This window comes from Emiliania huxleyi (assembly GCF_000372725.1).
Source record: "Emiliania huxleyi CCMP1516 chromosome Unknown EMIHUscaffold_211, whole genome shotgun sequence".
NCBI lineage: Eukaryota > Haptophyta > Isochrysidales > Noelaerhabdaceae > Emiliania > Emiliania huxleyi.
The window spans coordinates 50,764-67,618 of NW_005200496.1; the positions used below are offsets into that span (position 1 = coordinate 50,764).

The window sequence follows — 16,855 nt, forward strand, 5'->3', positions numbered from 1 at the left end:
CCCGGCGCGGGCGTCGCCGGCGTCAAGTCGCTCCGCTATCTGTTCAGCCGCTTCTACTTCTGGTGCGCGCTCGAGGCGCACTCGAAGGAGCTCGTCGAGGACGAGGACGACATCTTCCTCTCCATGGAGGGCTGCCCGCCCGAGGACGACCTCCTCACGTACGCCGTCCTGAGCGGCTGCCTCGGCGCCTTCCTCTTCCTCATGCTGCAGCTGCTCCTCAAGGCGGTTGGGCGGTCGAGACAGGCAAAAGCGGAGCTCAAGCACGTGCGGCACGCCGAGCGCGCCTCGTACTTCGAGCTGCAGACCAAGCTGTACGGCGCGGACAAGGCGGACGAGTACCGCGAGTCGACGATGGCCAAGGGCAAGCGGCTCGGCTCGCAGGGGAGGAACCTCGACGAGATGGACCGATCCAAGGGCAGGACCGTTCAGACGGGAGACGCGCCCGTCCCGCCGGTCTGACCACGCGCCGCATCGAGAGGGCAGGGCGCGCACCGGACCGCACACTTGCACCCACACCACCTTGGCGCGCGGCGAGCGCTTATACGTTGATGCTGTACGGTGTTCACTATCTCTATCAGCACGCTCTCAGACCGCTTGCATCTCAGACCTGACTCGCCCCTGGCCTCTCTGGACGCTCGAGAGCTCTCTATAGGGAGAACATGCTGGGGGGGGGGGGGGGGCGTGCGGGGAGATCATGCGTGCCAGTCGTATTTCTTCCGGCTTATCGTCGGTTAAAGAAAGAAAGAACAGAGAACGGGATGGGAGGACGGCACGCCGCCGCCACACAGGGATTTCAAGGAGAGGAGTATGGTGCTAGCCGTCGGTTGTGTATGCCAGCAGCCCGCAAAATTCTTCCTCTTCTAGTTTCGAAGTCGCGCCGCCGCCACAAAAGCGCGAGCCTCGCTTTTGCCCCGCTGGCAGCAGCACGCGATGAAGGCGTCCTACACAAACGTCGAGACGGAGGAGAAGGAGGAGCTGGTGCGCTCCGAGGGAGAGCCTGACGACAGGAGGGAAACTTCCACGTCCTCGACATGCTGGAGCCAACTCTGCTGTGCGGGCGGCGGTGCGATGCCGAACCCGCCGCGCATACCCTGCGCCGTCCTCCGCGCGCGGCTAAGCTCGCGAGAAGCCCCACTCACTGGAGCCAGCCGCCTGACTCGCACAGGTCTGCTCGGCATCAGAGCTTGCATCCTCGGGTCGGTGGTGGTGCAGAACACAGCTTACGCGCTGGTGCGGCGGTACTCGCGGGGCGCACTGCGCGAGACCTACTCCACCTCCTCGGTGCTCCTCGTGATGGAGGTCGCCAAGATGGCGCTCTCTGCGTTCCAGATAGTCACCTCGGTGCCTACGCCCTCTCTCTGCACCCGCTTGGGCCTCGCCGCTCCCGCCTCGCCGCTCCCGACTCCGCGCCTGCCCCGCACCCTCGCGCTGAGGCAGCGCCTCCACAGACGACAGCCCTCGCCGCCGCCCCTCCCGCGTGGCTGCCCGCTTGCCGTCGCCGCCGCCGTCCGCCCTCACCGCCGCCCGCCCGCCCTCACCGCCGCCCGCCCGCCTCGACGCGCTCCCCTGCTGCTCGCTGCCCTCCTCCTCCTCGCGGCCAACCCGCCCCGCTGCCGCGCAGGACGCGCCGTCGGACGTGCCGTCGGGCAGCGCGCTCTCAAAGTACGCCTACCTGATCACGCACAGCCTCACCATGCTCGTGCCCGCCGTCGTCTACCTCGCGATGAACATCCTCGGCTTCGAGTCTCTCAAGTACATCGACGCTCTACAATATGTGTCCACTCTACAATATATGTATTGTAGGCTTCGTCAGCCTCAAGTACATCGACGCGGCGACCTTCGCCATCCTCGCGCAGATGAAGGCCTCGCCGCTCGCCTCGCCTCCGCCGCGCCGCCTCGCCTCGTGACCCCCTCCAGCCGCGCGACTAGGTCTTCACCACGGCAATCTTCTCCGTCGTGCTGCTGCAGAGGAAGCTCCACCTGCGAAAGTGGCGCGCGCTGCTCACGCTGACGCTCGGCGTGGTGCTCATCTCGCACGAGGCGATGCCAAAGTCGGCCGCCGCCGGAGACAGCCGCGCCAAGCTCGCCTTCGCCGAGTTCCTCCTTGGCGCCACCCGCCTCGCGGCGGCGCCCCCTCCCCGCCATCTCGCCGCCATCTCGCCGCCATCTCGCCGCATCTCGCGCCCGTAGGCATCGCCGCGTCGGTGGGCGACGTGGTGCTCTCGGGCTTCGTCTCAATCTATTTTGAAAAGGCGCGCCGGCACGCAGATGCCAGTCCAGCGCCAGTCCAGCCGCCCACCGCGTGCCGCGTCTCCCTCGCAGCGCGCCGGCGCACCGAGGCGAGGCCCACGCGCCACCGAAGGATCGTCCGCTCCGTCGCACATGGCATGGCTGGTCGCTGCCTTTTGCTAAAATCTAAGACGGAGACCTACTCCATCTGGGACCGCAACTTCCAGCTCGCCTTCTGGTCCGGTCTCATCTACACGCCCATCATGATCCACGACATCCCGATACACACTCGAAACCCGAGATGCGCCCAGAGACGCGCCGGGACCGGGGCCGGGGCCGGGGCCGAGGGGCGGCCCGCGGCCGTCGCCTCCTCGCCCCGCGCTGTGCCGGCGGCTGGGAGAGCCCCTCACCCCCACCCCCCTCACCCCACCCTCGCCCGACCCTCGCCCGCAGGCAGCCCTTCGCTGGCTGGACTCCGATGGCCGCCGTCTGCGCCGCGGTGGGAGGCACCGGCGGCGTGCTGGTCGCGCTGAGCATAAAGTGCGCGCGCCTCGGGGAGGAGGGGCGGGGCGGGGAGGAGGGGAGGGGCGGGGAGGAGGGGAGGGGCGGGGAGGAGGGGCGGGGAGGAGGGGAGGGGAGGAGGGGAGGAGGAGGGGAGGGGAGGAGGAGGGGAGGGGCGGGGAGGAGGGGAGGGGCGGGGAGGAGGGGAGGGGCGGGGAGGAGGGGCGGGGAGGAGGGGAGGAGGAGGGGAGGAGGAGGGGAGGGGCGGGGAGGGTATGCTCCTCACGCCGGCACCTCCGTGGGGGGGGTAGGTACGCGGACTCGATCATGAAGACCATCGCCACCACGGGCGCGCGCGATGCCGCCGGGCTGCCCTCAGGGGCGGCGAGAGGGAGTCGCCTCGCTGTTCCCCTCACGCGTCCGGTGCGCGCCTCAAGGTGCCATCGTCTTCACGACGATCCTGAACGCCGCCTTCCTGGACGGCCCCTTCACGCTGCCCATCGTCGCCGGCGCCGTGGTCGTGATGGTGTCGGTCTGCAACTACAACGACCGGGGCGACCCCGAGAGCTAGCGAGGCGGGAGGCTGCACAGCTAGCGGGGCGTGCGTATGGCGGGCGCGAGGGTGGTGCCAGCGCCTCCGCGGGTGGCAGAGCTAGCCGCGGGGGCGGTGCGCGGGGGCGGTGCGCGGGGGCGGGGCGGCAGCGGGGCGGCAGCGGGGCAGGGGAGGTGGCGGAGGGACGGGAGGGCAAGGTGGAGAGGGGAGGGGGGAGTCAGCAGAGGGTGCTAGGAGGGAGGGACAGGGAGGGGAGCAGGAGTCGGAGGGAGGGCGACGGGCGCAGCGAGTGAGCGAGTTGCTGCGCACGCGACTGCAGGTGGCGAAATGCCGGAGGCGCAGGCTGCCCCATACCCATCGGTCCCTCATCCATTGAGAGCCGTTGCGGGCACCGCCCGGCACGGCGCCGCGCGCGCCTGACGGCTCGTATATCTCTCCTCTCGCGGTGTTCTCCGCGCGGGTGCGGGGCTGCTTGGCTTTGTCTCGCGCCCGGACGCTGGCGTGGCTGCGGAGGCTTCCAGCGAGCCGTCCGGTGTGAGGCTTATCGCGCTGTATTTCATGTCCTGTGTACCGTATGTTCAACATGCTCCACAATAAAAGGGTCCACGCACAGCTCATGCTAGCACGAAACGAACACACGCCGACGAATACACACCGGATCGCACGACACCGGTATGAACATCCAACGAGGTCTCACGAAAAGCAACACGAGGACTCACAGTCTCAGTAACACGGCATGCCGCTGTCAGTTGCGCACCGCCACGACTGCTATCGGGCAGCGGTGGCGATGTCGCTGGCCGAGGTACGAGCAGAGCTGAGAGTAGACCCCAGCTTCGCCTCCTCGATGAAGAAGCCGTAGAAGTAGCAGTCGACCCACACGTGTCCCGGCCGCGCCGCGCACGCCTCCGGCACCCTGCTAAGCGACCGGGAGGAGCGGCGACGAGGCTCGGGAGGAGCACAGCCACTCGGCGGAGGCGGGCCGCGTTCGCGCTCCAGGAGGAGCGAGGCTGGATCGGAGCTGTTGAGGGAGAGCATCTCCCGCAGTGGAATCGCCAAAAAGCTGGACTGCGTGCGCGGGAGGCCCATTGGACCAACGAGAAGGGATTGGCGCTTTGGATTGACGACCCCGGCAATGACTCGTTCCGAGAAAAGTCGTTTTAAAATTCTGAAAAATTCCGGCTAGCGCATCACACTCTCCTCTCCTTAAAATCCCTGTGTGGTGGCGGCGTGCCGTTCTCCCATCCCTCCCTTGGGTTGTGTGTTTTCTTTCTCTCTTTCTCCGCCTCCGGCGCCGCCGCGCGAGCCGCCCAATCGGCAATCGCACACGGTCACGGAGGCGTCGTGCGGCACTGGGTGCGACGAGAGTCGAGACTGGTCGTCTGCTCCACAACGAAAAACACTTTGATGTTGAGAGGTGGGAGCTCTCACACTTTTGGGGGACTCTCACACTTTTGGGGGACCGTAACGAAATAAAAAATAGGGCGGGTGCACATTCCCTCACTCACAACCCCGAGAGCGGTTCAGATAGTTCGCCAGGAAGGCGAGGCCCTTCTCGGGGCACGAGTATGGGATCGTGTGTCCGCAGCCCTTGACGGTGACGAGGGAGAGGTCGGGCGCCCAGCGCTTCACCATGCCCGCCACATCGCGGTCCAGGTGCCACGGCCGCCAGTCGTCCTCCACCGGAAGGCCGAGGCACTCCATCCACCGCTCAGTGCCGAGGAAGGGCACCGCCGAGTCCGCGGTGCCCGAGACGACGGCGAGGCGCCAGTGCGGAGCCCGGGCAAAGAAGTCGGGGAAGAGCCGCGCAATGTCCGCCTTCTCGCCGGCGACGCCCTGGTTGTAGTGCCACCCGGGCGGCGTCGTCGGCCACGGCCGCTCGTGCAGCGAGGCGGGTGGCGCGTGCACGGCCGCCCGCACGTCGGCCCGGTTCATGTAGGCGGGCGTGAGGTCGGAGAGGCAGGGGTCGTACCTCGGCGTGCTGTCGGCGCCGTGCGTCTCGCGGAGCCGGCGGAGGAAGGGCTGGTCCCGCACGACCGACGCGTCGGCCGCCGCCGCGTCGGCGGCCGTGCGCGCACACGTCGGCGCGAGCACATCATACGGGTCGAGCGGCGAGGGCACGTACTTGAGCGCCGCGCTGGTGGCCGCGCGGCAGGCTGGGGACGGGTGCGTCGCGTCCTGGCGGCAGTCTGTGAGGAAGGAGCCCCAGCCGCACGCGTCCCTGGCTGCGGTGTACGCCGGCGACGGAATGAGGCCGTGCGACCACATGTACGTGACAAAGGCGTACTCGTTGACGTTGTAGTACCAGTCCGAGTTGATGCCCGGATTGCCGATGAGGAAGCCCTTGGTCTGCGCGAGGAGCGGGCCGCCGCCGTCGAGGATCGCCTTTGCGATGGTCGGCACGTAGTGGCCTGCGGTGGCAGAGGCGCCGGTTTTGAGAGGAGGCGCAGGCTGCGCTGGAGGGGGCGGAGGCTGTGGCAGCGGCGGCCTCCGTACGACTCGCCGGTGACGTAGAAGGGGTGGCCCTTGTAGCCGCTGAAGACGTCAAGCCACCGCTGGAGAAAGGTGTACGTGTCCGCGGCCGCAGCCGCGTCGGTGACATTGCGGTATTTGTTCGCATTGCGCGAATGCGAGTAGCCGACGCCCGACGGCATCTCGACGTAGAGCACGTTAGCGATGCGGTTCCACGAATGGTTATATGGCACCGGGCGGACGATGCCGCTCGAGTTTGAGAGGCGGAAGGGGCCGTGCTCCGTCCAGAAGCCGAAGGCGACGCTGCTGGCGCCGGGCCCGCCGTTGGTCCAGAAGACGAGCGGGTCCTTTGCCGGGCTGCGCGCTGACTCGACAAACCAGAAGTACAGCTCAGTCCCAGCGGCGTCGCCGATGGGCAGCAGACCGGCATACTGCTTGAAGGTCGGCGGTGGCGACAGGCCGGGCAGCGAGGCGATCAGGAAATCGGACGGCGTTACGGCGAGCGTCATCGAGATGAATGAGCTGAGCATGCGAGTGTGTGTGCGTTGTGCCTCGCTCGCAACGCAGACGCCCCAAGAGGCAGCGCGAACCGGTGCGGTGAGACCCGGACGAGTACTCAGGCACGGCCTGGCGAACGCGCACCCACCAGGGCTTGGGCTCTCTTGCCCGCAACCCGATCCCAATCATCTGGCCCGCTCGCGCAACTCAGGTCCCCCATGCCAGTTTCGGAGGGCAAACCCTGCCCGGCCCCTAGAGCCCCAGGTAAGGCCCAGGTGTGGCCTAGGGCATCAGAAGGGACCAAGAGGAGTCCAGTCTGAGCCATAGAGCCCATGTCTTTGCCCCCGAAGGTCGCGTTCAAATGCCCGGAACGGACGTACAGTGGTGTCCGGCCGGCGCGATCAGGATCACCGAGCTGTGACGCTCAGGGAAGCCGGTTGAGGTGCTAGTTTCTTTGGCCAAGGCTGGCCTACGGCCCGTGCTGGATCAGCTGAGCAAGGTTTGGGGAGAATCCCCCGGACAGATCTTCAGATATTTTGACGGATGACCGAAATCCGTTTTTGCCCAATTTTCTGTCCCTGTCTAGCCCGTAACCCGATCCCAATCGTCCGGCCAACTGGGTGCGCTTCTGAGCTCCCCGGTCCTGGGCGTGCGGCAAATAACTGCACTCCAAGTGCTCCAAATGGTGCGCATGACAAGCGATCAAGCGATCCGCCGATCCCACGACAGCGTGTGGGGACCACATGTGACATGTGCATGTGCATGCACATGCACATGTGATCCGTACGTGAAGGGTGGAGGGGCCCGTCCGCAGAGCTAGGCGGCACAACCACCCCCCACTGGGGCCGAGGACAAGAGGCCGTTTGCCGCTTGCTTGTTCTTCTTGATCCAGTTGGTGCGCACAGTGCGCGCCTCCTTGTTGATGTTTTCGGCGTCGCCCGCCACCGCCGCCATGGGGAGATCTGCTGCGTGCGTGGTGGACGACAAAGGAGGAGGCGCTCGCCGACGCCGCCCCATACACCGTCCGGTCCGTGACCGGGGTTGGTGCCACCGCTTCCTTGGCGAACACGACGTGCAGGAACTGCTTGGTGGGCGGCGCAATGCCACCCAAAGTCCCCACGAGCACCAGCCGCGTTATGGCTTTCTTGACCCACTTCGCGTCGTAAGTACTGCGCCCCCATCCATTTCCAGCACTTGGAGCACTTGGAGTGCAGTCATTAACCTCACATCCAGGGCCGGGGAGCTGAGAAGCGCACCCAGCGGGCCGGATGATCGGTGTCGGGTTACGGGCTAGAGAGCCCTAGCCCCGGGGGTGCGCGTTCGCAGGGAAAGGGCCTTAAAGTAAACACGCACGGGTCCCCGAGGGTTGGTTGGCTCTGCGCTCCGGGTTTCCCCTAGCTGCGGAACGCCCCCTCTACACGGGGCTAGTAGACAACAGACACTAGCACGACTCGATAGCACGACAACACACACACTCCTCACATGACATCAATCAAAAAGAAAGAAAGAAAACAGACAACCCAAGGGAGGGATGGGAGGACGGCACGCCGCCACCACACAGGGATTTTAAGGAGAGGAGTGTGATGCGCTAGCCGTCGCCCACCCTAGGGAGTCTGCCTCTTCCTATCTCTTTTCGCAGTCTCTCGCCGATTCTCGCTGCAACCTTCATGCCACCTCGCGGCCGTCCCACTCTCGTCGTTCTCTCCCTTGTCACTTCCTCCTCTGTCGCGTCATTCTCTTCTGCCTCGTCCTGCGCCGCCGCCGCCTGCCGTTCCCTTGTTCTCTCGGCTTCTTTCGCCTTTCGGCGCAGCTCCGCCCTCCTTGCTGCATATCCTGGCCCCTCGAGTCTATCGAGCTCCCCTCGCGCAAGGACCACATTTCTGACATCAATCACTCCCGGAGTCGTATCGGGAAGTTATTTCTTTGCAACATGCATCATCAATCGACCGGCAAACACTTCTCGTTCTCATCAAAGATCCATGTTCGCCCCAATCTACTCACCTTTCGCTCTCACCGCGCGAGTCGGTGCGTCGCTGCACTCCACCGCCGGGCGCCGGGAGCCGCCGCGAGTTCGCATGACGGCGGACGAGCCCCAGCAGCCCCAGCGGACAGCGCCGACATCCATGACAGAGGCGCAGCAGCAGCTGCCCTCGTCCGAGCACATGGCGCTGATGGAGCGGCTCGCGTGCAACGAGGTCGAGTGCTGGGCGGAGGAGTGCGAGGAGGAGGACGACGAGTGCTGGACATTCGAGGCGGCGCTCGAGGAACTGCTCGATGCCGGGCTTCTCGAGTCGAATGCGGGTGACCTGTAGGCACACACGTGTTTCCCGCGGTGTGCAGGCGGCTGCTCCTTTTGGCAGTGCGCTTCGTCGGTAGTAGGACTGTCCTACTGCGCCCCCGTGCGTTCCCTACGCTCTGTCGAGCTCACACTGTTGCGGTGGAGCTCATCTCCTCTCACTTGTTGGCATGTTTCGGTGCGCATGAAAACACTGTACGCGGTTTTGCATATATCAATCTCCCAAAGCCCTCTCCATGGCCTCGCTAATGCGCGCGTTCCGCCTCGCTACGGCGACGGCGCGTGTGGCGAGGGCGCGCGCCGACGGGACAAACCCGGGTGGCACGCCCTCGGCCTGCAGCGCGGCGACGGCGGCCGCCTCCGGCAGCGCCGCGGGTTCGATCCTCCAGAGGCGGAGCCGCTGCAGGGTCAGGTTGGAGCGCTCCCACGCGCCGACCGCAGATGCCGCGGCGCCGAGCGGGAGGCCACAGCCGTGCAGTTGGAGCGCCTGCAGGCTCCGGTTGCCAACCAGCACCGCCACGAGCGCAGACTCCACCGCCGGCTCTGCGGCCGCGCTGGGGTGGCAGGAGAGGTCGGCGTCGGTGAGGGAGGTGTTGGCGGCGAGGGCGACGAGCACCGCCGAGAGAAGCCCGCCGTATCCCGCCCCCCCGCCCCCTCCGCTCGCGCCGCCCGGCGAGCCGTCGCCGCCGCCGCCGCCAAGCTCGAGCCGCCGCAGGAGGCAGGCGGGGTTGGCGAGGAGGGCCGCCACCGCGGCCGCAAGCTGCTGCAGCGCCGCCGCGTCGTCCTCCCGCCGCGCGGCCGCCCGGACGGAGGGTGAGGTGGCCAGCCGGGGCGCAGGGCACAGCTCTCCGTCGGTGTCCTCCGACGGCCACGTCTGGCTGTGCCCGGCGCCGCTCCCTCCCGCTGCCCGGCTCGCCCCTCCCGCGCTCTCTCTCGCCGCGCCGCTCGAGGCCGAAGAGCCGCTCCGGCGCACCGCCGCGGGCGGGGCGGACGCAGGGGCGGGCCGAAGGTTTGCGCCGAGGGAGAGGGTGCCGAGGGTGCGCACACCCGTCAGGGCAGTGACGAGCGCGGCGAGGGCGCTCGCGCCGAAGCCGTTGCCGCGCGCGTCGAGGCTGGCGAGGGGGGCGCCGCCGGAGAGCGCCTCAGCGAGCTTGAGCCCGCCAACCGGCCCCAAGCCGTTGCGGGCGATGGAGAGGTGCAGGCGCGGCCCGGCTGCCTCCGGCCCGCCCGCGCCGTGGTGCTTGCGCAGCAGCGCCGACACGCAGGTGCAGAGCGCGTCGGACGAGATGCCAGTAGCGTCGAGACTGAGGCGCGCGAGCCTACAGCCATAATGCGGCGGTGACGAGGTCTCGCGAGGGAGGGGGGGGGGGGGGGGCTGTGGGGTGGCGGAGGCGGTGGGCTGGGAGGCGGCGCGGCGCGGCGGCCTTCGGCGGAGGGCGAGGACTTGGGCGAGGGTGGCGGTGGGGGTGGGGGTGGAGGTGGCGGGAGATGAGCAGGGCGAGGGGGGCGCCTCGGGAGGAGGGCGAGCCGCATGAGACGGAGCGAGAGGGACGGCTCAGGCGTGGAGAGGTCGAGGCCGGACAGGTCGAGGAGCGCGAGGGGCGGCGCGCAATCCGAGAGGGCGGCGAGCGACGCGCACGCCAGGCTCTCTGCCGGCTCGCCTCCCACAAGGCGGGCGAAGGCGGCCGCCACCGAGTCGGCACCCGACCCGCGCTCCTGCGGCGGCGGCACACGGCCGCGGGCGGAGAGCAGCCGCAGCCGCTCTAGCCCGTGCGCGCGGCGGAGGAGGGCCACGAGGCCAGAGGCGAGGCCGCGGTCCGCCTCGAGCCCGTCCACGTCGATCGTGAGGCGGCGGAGGCTGTGCACGGCGAGGAGGCGCGACGAGTGGCGCATCAGGGCAGCGCAGACGGACGCGGCTTCGCGGCCGACGACGCCGCACGCGTGCAGCTCGAGCGCCTCGATGGGCACTCTCGCCTCGGCGAGTGCGGCGGAGAGCGTCGCCGTCGCCGGTCGCATCGGCTGCGCGAGCGACCAGAGACGGCCGCAGCGGTTCAGACGTAGCGCGGAGAGCGAGAGCAGCGAGTTTGCGCGCGCCGCCTCGAGCCAGCTGCGCAGCGAGCTATCTGAGAGGCGGCAGTCCTGCAGCGAGAGGGAGCGCAGCACGGGCGAGGCGCGCAGCAGCTCCCGCATCGCGCGGCTCGCGCCCGCCGAGAAGACGAATCCGCGGAGGGTGAGGGCGGTGACCCGGGTCGAGTAGAGGAGTGCGAGCAGGCAGAGCTCGAGCTCCGTCTCGGACCAGCGGTGCGGCGAGCCGTCCGTCAGCCGTAGCGACCAGCCCGACGGCGAGGAGGCGGGCGGGCTGGACGAGCGACCACGCTGCCGCTCGCTCGGCATCGGGTCGATGTACAGCCCCTGGAAGACAAAGCCGGCCGGCGCCGCCGCCTCCGCCGCCGCGTCCTCGCCGTCTTCCTCAGCGTCGCCCGTCGCCGGCTCCAGCCCTTGCCGCATCGCCGACGCCGCCGCGGCGCAGTCGAGGCCGCCGAACCAGTTGGCGAGAGTGAGGAGGGCGCAAGCGGTCTCCACGTCCGCCCCTTCCCCGGAGAGCGGGTGGTCCGCCTGAAGAAAGGGGGGAGGGAGGGGCAAGCGTCAGGCGGGCACGGCTGGGGAGTCGTGGGCGTCCGGGTGCCGACGCGAGGCTCTAGCAGCCCCCTGGCGCGCGCGGAGGTGGCGTGGGCTGGGCAGTGCTGAGGTCTCTCGGACGCCGCCTTGGCCTCCGCGTGCGGCTGGGTCGGGTCCTCGAACACGTTCCAGCGCAGCTCCCCCCGTGCGGGCGCATCGAAGGCGCCGGTAGGCAGGCAGCGCCGCAGCGCTCCAACCCAGGCGTCGGCGTCCGCCCACGAGGCGGGCGCCACGGTGACGGGCCGCTCGGAGCCGGCGGGCGTGAGGGAGACGATCTCAATCGCCTCGGCGGGGGCTGCCGGGTCGGGCGAGGGGGCGACTCGTGTCACCGTCTCCAAGTTTACCGACGCCGCGGCGGACGACGCGGGGAGCAACGCGTCCGCCTCGGCCGCCTCGCGCGCGGCGGCGGCGGCGAAGAAGAGGAGCCTCGGCGGCGAGGGCGCGAGGACTGCCCAGTGAGAAGGGTCCGCCGACGAGCGGCCTCTGGAGGAGGAGGAGGAGGAGGAGCCGCGCGGGGAAGAGCCCTCGCCCTCGCCCTCGCCCGCCCGCAGGCAGACCCACCCGCACACCCTCCCCTCCCCGTCGAGCGGCGTCGCCGGCGGCGGCGGTGGCGTCGCCGGCGCGTAGTCGGGCCGCCAGACGAGGTCAAAGGGCCGCATGGGCAGCGCCAGCAGACGCGAGTGCGGTTGCAGCCACGCGTCGTCGCGCTCGCAGCCTCGCGGCGGCACCCCGAGCCAGGCCGTGAGCCTCTGCCATGCCCCCTGCAGCGTGAGGGCCGCCTCGCGCGCGGCAGGCGACTCGATGGAGAGGTGGGCCTCGGCGCCGGCGGGCGCGGCGAAGACGAGGGCAAGGTGCGAGCGGAGCTCGTCGCTCGAGTCGAGGAGCCTGCAGCACCAGCGAGGGGGTCGTGTCCAGGCATCCGTGGGGCTGGGTGGGCCCGCCCTCGTGTGGCGCGCCGCAGCTCGAGGAGGTGCGAGTTGGCCAGCAAGTGCGAGCCGACCGACTCGAGGGAGAGGAGGGGCGCCTCGGGCTGGCCAACCGCACCCTGAAGCCGCTCGACCCACACGCGCTTCGCCTCGGCGCTGGGCGCCTGCAGGACCCACCGCCGCTGCGGAGTGGCGACGACGAACGCGAGCGGCTCCGACTCCTCGTGGCCGTCGGGGAGGAGCTCGCACTGCTCGGCAAGCGAGATGTGGCCGCGTGGCTTGGCGTCGGCACGCGGGGCGTAGTAGTAGAGCGAGCCGCCCTGCAGCTCGAAGCGGCGCGCCTTCCACTTGGAGAGCGACATCTTGCCCTCCCGGCCCTGCTTGAGCAGCGTGCCGACCAGCTGAGGCTCGAGCACGCCCTGCCGCGGCTGCTGCACCCACAGCCGGAGCAGCCGCACCCGCTGGGAGGAGAGCACCAGCAGCCGCATCTCCCCCTCGCCGGGGGGCGCGCCGGGGGGCCTCCCCCCGCCGCTGCCCTGCCCCGAGCCCGCCGCCTCGCCGCTCGAGCGGCCGCTGCTCCGCCGCCCGGCTGCAGCCACGCCAAACGCACCGCCGCTGACCTCCTCGGCGCCCGATGCCGCGCGAGCGCCGCCGGCCGTCCATTTCTCCTCGGACGAGCGCCCCGCCGGGTCGTCGGCCGCGCCGAAGATGGCGGAGAAGTAGCCCGACGTCTTCTCTCTTCTCTCTCTGTCGACAGAGGCCGCCGAGTCCGCGCGGGGCTTGCTCTCGCCACTCGCCACCCAGAGCGCCGTGTGGATCGTCTCACCGGCGCAGCGGCGCGCGGCGGCGACGACGGCAGGCTGGTAGAGAGTGAGGCGGAGCGGCGTGCCGTCGGGCAAGGGCTCGAGCAAGTCTAGCAGCTCTCCCTACTCGCAGCTGGCGGTGGTGGGTGCAGCGGGCGCCTCTCGCGGGTACGGCACCTGCCGTGAGCGGCTCCGCCTCGCTCGCCACCGCCTGGTCGTTGAGGGCGACCAGCCGATCGCCCACGAAGAGGCACGCCCGCACGTGGGGTGAGAGCTCCGGAAGCAGCTGCACCACCGTGCTCGTGTTGTGGCCGAAGCGGAGCGCGAGCGTCCCTCCTCGACTCTCGGCGAGCAGCTGGCGCTTGTCCGACAGGAGCAGCGTCGAGAGCTGCGCGTCGGGGCCCTCCCGAGAGAGCAGCGTGCGCAGCGCCGGCACCGCTTCAGCCGCCTCCAGACGCGCCTCCTCCGCCGCCGCCGCCACCGCCGCCTTTTGCGCCGCGTCCAGCCACTCGCACCGCTCTAACGCGGCGTCGATGTCGACCTCGAGCGCCGGCGCGGCCGCCGCGTCGCTGCCCTCGCGCTGCTGCGGGAAGCTGGCACCGCGCGCGATCGCGGCGTCCGAAACCAGCGACTCGTCGCCCGCCGCGGCCACCCGAGGCGAGCCTCCCGCCGCCGCCGCCGCCGCCGAGGCGTGCATTGAGGCACGTGGCGGAACAGGCCACCCGGCGGCCGGCTGCCACCCGGAGGGCCGGTCCCACCGACTCTCGCCGCTCGCGGCGTGGTGGTAGTAGGGCCGCCCCTCCTCGTCGAGGTACTCCTCCCACCCGACCGCCCCGCCGACCTCCTCGGGGGCTGGCCCGCCGCCCGCCCCGCCGCCACCCTCCAGGCTTCGCCGCGCGTCAGCGTCGTGAGACACGCGTGCCGCGTCGCCCATCGACTCGCGCCGCAGCTCCGCCTCGTCGACGACCGACTCGCGGTGCAGCTCCGCCTCATCAACCACCGAGTCGCGCCGCAGCGCCTCGGCAGTGCGCTCGGCCGACCTCCGCAGCTGCTCGGCCAGCAGCTCCTCGGTCGACTTGGCGCGCCGCTCCTGCGCCTCCGCCGCCTCCGCCAAGCCGCCGTCGCTCAGCGACCCATCGCTCAGCGTCCCGTCGCTCTCGCTGAAGCGCCTCGACCCTCCTCCTCGGCTCACGATTGTGGGGAACGGCGCCGAGGCGGGGAGCGGAGCGGGCGGCGCTTGCCGCAGCGGCGCCCCCTCCTCCTCGACGAGCCTACGGAGCGTGCGGGGGACGTGTCGTGGAGAGGCGCGGGAGCAGCCTTTCCCGTGCCCTGGGACGGGCCGGCGGAGCGACGCCGCGGGCCTCGCCTCGCGCCGCGCCCCGCTCAGGAGGGAAGGCGGCGCTCGCGGTGGCGCGGCGGCAGCGGCGCCAGGCCCGCCTGCTCGCGCCGTGGCGGCGGCCGCTCCACCCGAAGATGCCGCGTGGAGAGGGGGCGGCTGCGATGGCTCAGGAGGCAGCCCTCCTCCCTTCCTCTGCGGCCCGCCGGCTTCCAGCTCGCGGCTGCTCCTCCTTCCGCCCCGCTCGCCGCCGCCCCTCTCTCCGCCGCCCGCCGTGCGCGGCGGGCCCTTTGGGACGCGGCCGCACGAGCAAGGCCCGCCGAAGAGGTCGAGGCCTGCTCACAGTTGGCAGGCGATCAGCACCCCGCACAACAAGTACAAGCGGGCTGAGAGTCCGAGTCGCGCCGGTGTTGTTGCAGCTGCGGCAGACGCCTTCTCCACCCGTCGCCTCGTCTGGCGCCAGCCGGCTCTCCGCCTCTGTCAGCCACGAGGGCGTCGCAGCGGCCTACAGCTCTCGGGGCCGTCCCCAGTCAAGCCCTCGCTACTCTGGGCTTGCAACAACACGCCACGCAATGATGGCGGCCCTCAGTGATGGCGGCCGTGCCCTGGGCGCGCCCGCCGCTGCCGCTGCCGCTGCCGCCTCGGCGGCGGCCGCCTCGGCGGCGGCGGTCGATGCAGACGGCGACCAACTTGGAGGCTCCTCGAGAGGCGGCGAAGGGAGATGCGACAGCTGCGGCGGCTCGCGTGGCGGCGACGAGAGAGGGGAGGGGAGGCTCCACCGTGAGCTCTCCCGCGTTGGCGTCGCGGGCTGCGACCGCCTGCAGCGGTGGCAGTGATGGTGGCAGTAACGGGCGGCGGCCGTGGCAATTGCGGTGGCAGTGCTGGCGTGAGTCGCGAGGCTCCGATCGCCTTCTTTCGCGGCCCGAGAGCAAGTCGCACGCGGCGCACCTAGGACCAGGAGGCGTGCCCAGGCTCGGAGGCCAGGGCCTGTCTGGACGAAATGAGGGAGAGGGTGCGCATACTCGTAGGTGAGGAGCTCGTCGTCCTCGATTGGGCCGCCGCACCGGCGGCATGGCTCCGCGCCCGCCTGTGCAGGGCGAGGCGTCTGAGAGGGCACTTGTCTGAAGGCGTCTCTTAACGCGGGTCGCCTCGACTGCCGGTGGAGCCGCGCCGTCGGCTGCTTGAGGCGCACCAAAGTCGAGGCTCCGTCGCCTGGCCGCGGCCTTCTGCTGCTGAGGCGGCGGCGGCGCTGGTGGTGTGGCTCTGATGGGCGGCGGCGGCGGCGGCACAGGGATGGGATACGTCGCTGGCTCGGATGAGAGCGAGGCCCGGGAGGTGCGGGCGGGCGGGGTGCTGCCGAGCGCGCGCTGCGTCGGCGTGAAGGTGCGGGCGAGAGGCTTCATCTCCAGCGGGGAGCGAGGGCTCCTCAGCGGCGGCGGAGCTGCCACTGGCGTTGGCGCTGGCGACGCAGGCGGACTCCAGTCGTCGTCCGAGCTACTGGAGGACTCGGCTGCCGCTGCCTTCGCGCCCATGCCACCGCGTGCGAATAAGGCATTGAGCTGAGCCGCAAAGCCAGCACCCAAGCCCGAAGGCCCTTTTGCTGGAGAGGTGGCCGCCGCGTCGGCTGGCTCGTTACCGAGGCTGCCAGTACTGCCGTCGCTGACTCGCACTGGCTTGAGTGCGGTTCCGGCGCGGATGGATGCGAGCAGCTCCGCGTTCATGCAGAGTCAGAGGACAAATGCCACAGTCGCTTCGCTCGCCGCGGATCGATGGCGGTACGCAGTTTTCTTTTTCCCTCCGCTCTAACCTGTCCCGCGTTCTCCCATACCGCGCTGGTGTCCAGTCCGAGCCTTACTGTTCTTCGCCTTCCTACATACATACATACTCACGCCGCCGCCAGCCTCCACCTCACCCACGCCGCCGCCGCCGCCGCTCACGCCGCCGCCGCCCTCCACCTCGACCACGCCCCCGCCAGCCTCCTCCTCCCCCACACACCAGCCCCACACCGCCGCCGCCGCCGCTCACGCCGCCGCCGCCCCCTCCACCTCGCCCACGCCCCCGCCACCCTTAACCTCGCCCACACCGCCGCCGCCGCCGCTCACGCCGCCGCTGCCCTCCACCTCGACCACGCCCCCGCCAGCCTCCTCCTCCCCCACACACCAGCCCCACACCGCCGCCGCCGCCGCTCACGCCGCCGCCGCCCCCTCCACTTGGCCCACGCCCCCGCGGCCGCCGCCGCTAAGGGTCACGCCGCCGCCGCCCCCCCAGTCGCTGGGGGTACACAACTCGTGTATCATGCTTGGGGGACCCCCTCCTCCATCCCCCGGTCGCGGGGGGTGCACAACTCGTGTATCTTGTTTGGGGGACCCCCCCCCCCCCCCTCCCCCCCTCCATCCTGCCGCCACTGCCTCGCCCACGCCGCCGCCACCCTCCACCTCGTCACCCCGCCACCGCCGCCGCCCACGCCGCCGCCACCCTCCACCACCCGCCGCCGCCCTCCACCTCACCCACGCCGCCGCCACCCCCCAGCCACCGCCACCGCCGAGCCGTCCATCGCCCTGCCGT

General features: G+C 70.3%; 4 protein-coding genes across 4 annotated transcripts; 1 reads left to right on the top strand and 3 right to left on the bottom strand.

Moving 5' to 3' along the window:
- Positions 1 to 930: 930 nt before the first annotated feature.
- EMIHUDRAFT_456989 (hypothetical protein) lies at positions 931 to 3,301 on the top strand (the record flags this gene model as incomplete). The annotated part of the gene is made up of 10 exons (XM_005780577.1): positions 931 to 978; positions 1,008 to 1,063; positions 1,166 to 1,341; positions 1,622 to 1,736; positions 1,804 to 1,862; positions 1,930 to 2,096; positions 2,363 to 2,467; positions 2,683 to 2,769; positions 3,042 to 3,124; positions 3,168 to 3,301. Exons 3-10 carry the CDS (start codon positions 1,294 to 1,296, stop codon positions 3,299 to 3,301), a joined length of 798 nt encoding a protein of 265 aa, XP_005780634.1. The 5' UTR covers positions 931 to 978; positions 1,008 to 1,063; positions 1,166 to 1,293.
- Positions 3,302 to 3,387: 86 nt separating this feature from the next.
- EMIHUDRAFT_442972 (hypothetical protein) lies at positions 3,388 to 4,398 on the bottom strand (the record flags this gene model as incomplete). The annotated part of the gene is made up of 1 exon (XM_005780578.1): positions 3,388 to 4,398. A coding segment is annotated over exon 1 (513 nt), but the record flags the coding sequence as incomplete, so codon positions are not given.
- A 382-nt stretch (positions 4,399 to 4,780) lies between these two features.
- EMIHUDRAFT_73108 (hypothetical protein) lies at positions 4,781 to 6,261 on the bottom strand (the record flags this gene model as incomplete). The annotated part of the gene is made up of 2 exons (XM_005780579.1): positions 4,781 to 5,731; positions 5,791 to 6,261. The coding sequence occupies 2 exons, from the start codon at positions 6,259 to 6,261 to the stop codon at positions 4,781 to 4,783; spliced, it is 1,422 nt and encodes a 473-aa protein (XP_005780636.1).
- A 2,470-nt stretch (positions 6,262 to 8,731) lies between these two features.
- EMIHUDRAFT_442974 (hypothetical protein) lies at positions 8,732 to 10,616 on the bottom strand. The gene is made up of 2 exons (XM_005780580.1): positions 10,057 to 10,616; positions 8,732 to 9,865 (listed from the first exon to the last, which is right to left on the bottom strand). Exons 1-2 carry the CDS (start codon positions 10,560 to 10,562, stop codon positions 8,761 to 8,763), a joined length of 1,611 nt encoding a protein of 536 aa, XP_005780637.1. The 5' UTR covers positions 10,563 to 10,616; the 3' UTR covers positions 8,732 to 8,760.
- Positions 10,617 to 16,855: the final 6,239 nt, after the last annotated feature.

Bases quoted from the DNA above. Each gene is read 5' to 3' on its own strand.
- EMIHUDRAFT_442974 (XM_005780580.1), bottom strand. From the start codon at position 10,562: ATGCGACCGGCGACGGCGACGCTCTCCGCCGCACTCGCCGAGGCGAGA. The intron at 9,866-10,056 runs GCGCCCCCCTCG...TTATGGCTGTAG, and splicing joins CGGCTCGCCCTCCTCCCGAG to GCTCGCGCGCCTCAGTCTCG.